Here is a 5,437-nt window from a genome sequence, read left to right on the forward strand (position 1 = left end):
GCGCCAGCGAGGCAGGAGCCCAAGGGGCGATGCTCGAGACCCCCGAGGTGTGGCCGCGCCTGCCCCGCGGGGTCGGGGCGCCCGGCTGGCCCCGCGGACCGTCCAGCAGTGCGGGGAGACACCGGCAGGCCCCCCTCGAGGGGTGTTTTGTTCGGCCCGGTGGATACAAACGGCCCCCCAACCCCCGCCCGCGGGCTCCGCTGCCGTCCAGGCCCGCGCTGGCCGGAGGTCCTGGAGGAGGCGGGGCCCCGCCGAGGGGCTGGCTGGCCGCACGCCTGCAGCCACCCCTGGCCTGACCACTGAAGCCCTTTGCCCTGGGAGCCACTCTGGTTGACTCAGGGGCCCCCACATGCACAGCGGCCGCCCCCCCAGACCCCGGTGTGTGAGTGGGGGGCCCTGGGGGGGGGACGATGGGGCAGGTGGGGCAGGAGGCTGCCCCCTGGCTCCCCTGTCTTAGCGGAGACCCAGCTCCCCCCCCCCCCCCCCGGAGAAAACAGAAGAGGCCAGGTGAGCGCTGCAGGCCCCAAGATAGGTCTCCCCGAAACCCAGCCCAGGGCCCCTCAGCCTCAGACCCAAGCAGCACGGCACACACCAGCCCGCAGCAAACTCACCTGGCCAGATGCCCAGCACAGGGGAAGCCGACAAGGCCGCCCACCTGCTGAGCCGCCCACCATCCTGCTGCCCCTCCTGTGCCCTCCCCTGCACCTGGGCCACACCTAGGACGTGCCTGGGGCCTGTCTCCAGGGGGGCTCTGCCCGCCACTCGCCCACTCACTGTACAGCACCCCCCGCACTCAGCCCTCCTGCCTCGGCCACCCACTGCCCCCAGGTGACCTGCGGGGCAGCCCTCAGGCAGGGCCCTGCTCTCCCACCCCCTGCGGAGGCCGGGCTGGCGTGCCCTGGAGCCCACCCCAAGCCCCCTGCCGCCCCCCCCCCCCCCCCCGGTCAGGCGGGTCCTGGAATGGCGCGGTCAGGCCCCCAGCTGCCCCCTGATGGAGCGGCTCTGGCCCAGGAATACAAGTGTCCAGTAATAACTAAACCATCACGCCCCCGTCATCAGGTGCGGCAAAGTGTGTGCGCGCACGACGGGCCCCAAGGAGGCGCTGGACGGAAGGTGATACCCTTTCGTGGAAAAAAAAAAAAGCCCCACAAGCGAAGAGCAGTCGAGCCAGGTAAGTAACACGCACGGGCGGAAGCCAACAGCTCGCACCCTCCGCGCGGCCAGACGCACCCCTGCCCGGAGCCACGGATGCCTGGGATGGACGCCGGGGACGGATGCCTGGGATGGAAGGTGGAGCCCTGTGGGTGAAGGCAGCGTCCACTCGGCCCGAGACCCCCCGGGCAGGGCAGGGGAGGGCAGAGTCTTGTGCGGGAGTCTCGCCCCGGCCAGCGGCGCCGAGAGCTGGAGAAGGGAAAGGGGCCCCGACGGAGCATCCACCATGCCCCCCGGCCGCCCTGGGCTCTCTGGAGGGCGGCACGCGTGGGCTCGGGCAGGCAAGCCTTGGATGGGGCTCCCGGGCTACTGGAGCCACTGCCCATGGCCGGGCCAGAGCGCTGCCCCTTCCTGGTGCGGGCAGTGGGGACGCGCCGACATGCGGCCTGCGTGCAGTCCAGCGGTTCAGACTGGATGTGGGCGCCTTGGTGGGGGTGCTGGGCACGCTCGGGCCTGCACATCTGGCGCCCCAGAGGGGCCCTAGTGGCCAGAGCCCACCGCCCTCCCCGCCGCCGCCCTCCCCACTGGCCCTGCACCAAAGCCCAGACCCTCCCCGCACAGGCACAGGCCGCTGACACCTCGCCCCCCACCCCGGGCACCCAGGGCACCCCGCTGCGAGGCCTGGGCGCGGGGCCCCTCTGTGGGGCACACCCCGGGGACTCCCTGCACGCTGTGCTCGGCCCGCGGCCGCCGTGGCAGGACACATTTCCCGTTCTGTCTCATGGGGCCACATTTCCTCTTTTTGGTTGGTTCTTAGTCAAACCCACACCATTCATTGCCCACGATTGCTCCCAGCAGGTTTGCGGCAGAGCCGACCGCTGAGCCGGAGCACAGGCCCTGGCGCCCGGGCCACCTCTGCTGACCGTCCACGGCCCGGCCTGGTCAGCGCTGTTTCATTCCCCTGGACTTCGAAGGAGACGCAGCGTGGCCCCAGGTCTTGTGGCAAAGCTCTGGCTGCCTGTCCAGGGGAGGCCTGGGGACACCCTCATGGCTGCTCCCGGGGTCCCGCAGACCCCCCCAGACCTGCTGGCCACGTGCAGACCCGCAGCTGTGTAACTCGGGGCTGCGCTCACCACCAGGGCCGCTTCCCGCCAGTCCTTTGTGGCCAAAGGGGCCAGTGGGGTCCAGAGTCACCCAGAGCCCGGGGACAGGCGGGCAGAGCCAGGGCGCCCTGGGGAGCTGCCTCTGTGGGTGGGGCCGGCCCTGTGCCCCGGGGCCCAGCCAGTGCCAGCCACCCCCTCCTTTTCCAGGGTCCTTGACTCACTTCTCTTGCCATAGCTTGTGGCGAGTCACCCCATGTCCCTCGTTCAGAACATCAGGAGACCCGTGGCATCCTGACCTCGTTTCCAAGAGAGGCCGCTCGAGTCGGGGCCTGTGGGCACTGCCCGCATCTCCACGGGGGGCCAGGGCCACCAGAGCTGGCTGCTGGCCGCAGTCGACAGCACCAAGGGCCGTGCCAGGTGACCGCAGGCAAAGGAACACCTTTCCATCTGGGGGGCAGTTCCCGCGGGCGCCGTGGGCCCTGGGCCGCCCCTGGCCGAATTTGATTCTGGAAGGCAGGGAAGGGGAGGTGGGCTGGGGCTGGGCTGGGGGCCCGGCTGGGGCTGGGGCTGGGGGCAGCTGAGGGCAGGTAGGGGCTGGGTCGCGGGGGCAGGTCCAGGCAGAGTCTTTTCTGGCCTTGAGAAAACCGGTTCAGCCGGGACGGCAAATTTGTCCACACACCGGGTCGGCCGTTCCCTCCGAGATCCACGCAGGTCCTGCGCTGGCAGCTGGGGGACGCTTGAAGGTGCGTCTGGCTCAAGGGTCCTGGGGTGTGGACGCAGGCGGGTGTCCTGCCCCTGCTCACCCTGCCTCTCAGGACAAGTCATTCGGAGTGGGGGGGTAAGGGGGTGGCCCCTGGACCTCTGGACAGGCCTTCTCACACTGAAGGCCCCCTCGGAGGCTCGCTGCAGCCCCGCCCCCACTGGCCCCCGTGCGGGCTGCTGGGGGCCAGACCCGCCACCCTGGCACAGACCCGGCCCGCTCAGCCCTCCCCCCAGCGCAAGCACTGGCTCCTTCCCGGCCACCAGGCCTTCCGGGAGCAGGTCCACTCTAAAAATAGGCGCGTCCCGGGTGCAGCCCTAGTTAGCCAGGGCCGCCTGCCCGCACCGGCCGCCCCAGTTCTGGCCGCGTGGGTCTGGGAGGACTCAAGCCTGGTGAGAAAAACCAGCAAAAATCAGAGCTTTCATGTCCTCTTCCCTGCCCTGCACCGGCGGGAGAGCGCGGAGGGGCGGGGTAGCCCCTGGTCTCCCTCCCGGGACGAGACTCGCGGCCTCGTCTCCCTGTCTCCCTCCCGCAGGACCCCACTGTCCCGACCCCGTCCCGCCAGCGGCTCCTGGCCCAGCCAGCCGGCCGCAGCCTCCCTGTGGCTTCTTGGACCTTCTCTTGCACTCTCGGGCCGCAGTCAAGGGGGCGGCTCCAAGCGAGGCTTTAGGGCCGAGTCAGGCTGAGTCCAGGCAGGCCGAGGCGGAGAATACCCGGCGGGCGTTTTGTATTCAAGCCACAGCAGAGTCCCTCAGACCGTGGACTGTGAGGAAGCAAGTCAAGGCACACGCTGACTCCACAGCACGGCCGTTGCCGCTCAGGACGCTGCCCGCGGGGCGAGCCGTCCACCTCCTCGCGCCCCTCCCGGCCCCCGCCTGGCCCCGCACCCTCGGCTAAACTCCCGGTGGGAGCAAAGCGCCCCCAGTGCCGCTGCGGAGCCGCAGATGGCGCCGGCCCACTCAGCAGCGGCCTCGCCCTCGGCTCGGAGGAGGCTGCGTCGGCAGGCGGGCGAGCAGTCGTGTCAGCGCGGAGGTTTGCTGGGCGCTCAGGCTGCTGACAGGCGACGGCTCTGCCTTCCCCAGCCACAGCCCGGAAAGCCCGACGGGAGGCCGAGGTTCCGGGGCCACCGTCCCCTGCTGGGGCCAGCGTTGCTCCGCAGCCCCTCGGGGACGGGTGCTGGCCCTGCACGTGGGGGCGAGGCCCAGCACCACCCCCCCCCCCGGCCCCCGGGCCCGCCTGCGAGGGGGAAGAGGCAGGCTCTGGCTGGGCTGGCCGCTGGGCCCTCCTGGAGCCGGAGACAAGCCCCTGTGGCCTCCAACACACACAGCAAAGGAAGAGGCTCCAGCCTAGGACGGCAGAGCGGCCACTGAGGCCTCCCAGGGCCTAGTTCCTCAGGGAAGCCATGGGAGGGGGGCAACGCCCAGCCCACAGGGAGCACCAGCCCCAGGGCACACAGCAGCCACCCTGAGAGGGCCGCGCCTCCTCCAGCGGCAGCCCCGGCCCCTCTCAGCGTGGCTGGGCGCCTTTCCAGGGAGGCCCAGGCCATCCGGCCCTGGCTGGGCACTGAGCCCGGGGCCCTGACCAGCCGCTGCCTCCTCCGGGCCGGGGGCCACCGCGGTGATGGCAGCTCCAGCTCCTGTGCAGGGGGAAAGACCAGAGTGTCCCTTGAGTGACACCGTGACCTGCCCAGAGCCGGGGGGTCGACGCAGCTCTCTCTGGACAGGAGCGGGGGACGGATGCTAAGTGTGGCACGAGATTTTCATAGACCAGAAATAAACCTTCATGCGAGTGACTGTGAGTCGGAGGAGGCCGCTCAGGGGCCACACTGTGCCCACACCCCTGCAGGGGGAGTGCAGGGGTGCAGCCAGCTTGGCTCCTTCCAGGCTGGCCTGGCCCAGGTTGGGGGACTGCACCAGGAGGGCCTGCCCGACGGGTCAAGAACACGCAGCCCAGAGAGGGCGGAGAGGTCCCTCCCGGCCTGGACCCAAGCAGAGGGCAGGGCTCAGCCTCGGGGCCGGGGAGGAGGACCTCCCACCTGGGGGACCCCCCACCCGACTCCCGGGCACGACCCCCTCACTGGCGCTGGCCAGGCAGGCGACTGGGCCGTGGGCCCCACGGGGTGCCTGTCTCCTGGCCTCCCCGCGCCCAGGCCCCCTCCCCCTGCCCTGGGACGCAGGCGCCCGCCTGAGCAGCGACTGAGCGTGTTTGCCTCCTGCAAGCCCTCGCAGGCGGGCGTGGGGCTGCCTGGCCTGGGCACTCGGCTCCTGTCCAGCGCGGGGGCCTTGCTCACTGCCCCGCAGGGCCAGGCCCACCCAGACAGGGCTCCTCGAGGCGCTCGGCAGCCCAGGTGGACACGGCCAAGGGGTCAGGCCGGGTGTCCCGGTGCCGTCCCCGGGAGCAGGCAGGGCGGGAAGGGGAGGTG

At 71.2% G+C, this 5,437-nt stretch overlaps 1 protein-coding gene across 4 annotated transcripts; it reads left to right on the top strand.

The window, feature by feature from the left end:
- Positions 1-239: 239 nt before the first annotated feature.
- LOC119233617 (uncharacterized) lies at positions 240-3,190 on the top strand. Of its 4 annotated transcripts, none has more exons than XR_005122426.2 (5): positions 240-378; positions 1,060-1,171; positions 2,011-2,146; positions 2,463-2,672; positions 2,896-3,190. XR_005122426.2 is itself a non-coding variant. In XM_037496117.2 (5 exons), exons 1-5 carry the CDS (start codon positions 350-352, stop codon positions 2,994-2,996), a joined length of 567 nt encoding a protein of 188 aa, XP_037352014.1. In that variant the 5' UTR covers positions 240-349; the 3' UTR covers positions 2,997-3,190. The 4 variants fall into 4 exon arrangements, 3 of the variants coding, with proteins under 3 accessions (XP_037352014.1, XP_037352012.1, XP_037352013.1); XM_037496117.2 differs by having other exon boundaries at positions 240-382; positions 2,008-2,146; positions 2,491-2,672; XM_037496115.1 differs by lacking the exon at positions 240-378 and having other exon boundaries at positions 954-1,171; positions 2,008-2,146; positions 2,491-2,672.
- Positions 3,191-5,437: the final 2,247 nt, after the last annotated feature.

Source organism: Talpa occidentalis, unplaced genomic scaffold (genome assembly GCF_014898055.3).
Source record: "Talpa occidentalis isolate TD23 unplaced genomic scaffold, MPIMG_talOcc4v2.1 talOcc4.8, whole genome shotgun sequence".
Taxonomy (NCBI): Eukaryota; Metazoa; Chordata; class Mammalia; order Eulipotyphla; family Talpidae; genus Talpa; species Talpa occidentalis.

Coding starts and splice junctions, on each gene's coding strand:
- LOC119233617 (XM_037496115.1), top strand. CDS start 961: ATGGCGCGGTCAGGCCCCCAGCTGCCCCCTGATGGAGCGGCTCTGGCC. Junction 1,172..2,007: donor GCGAAGAGCAGTCGAGCCAG/GTAAGTAACACG, acceptor GATTGCTCCCAG/CAGGTTTGCGGCAGAGCCGA. Junction 2,673..2,895: donor AGCACCAAGGGCCGTGCCAG/GTGACCGCAGGC, acceptor TCTGGCCTTGAG/AAAACCGGTTCAGCCGGGAC.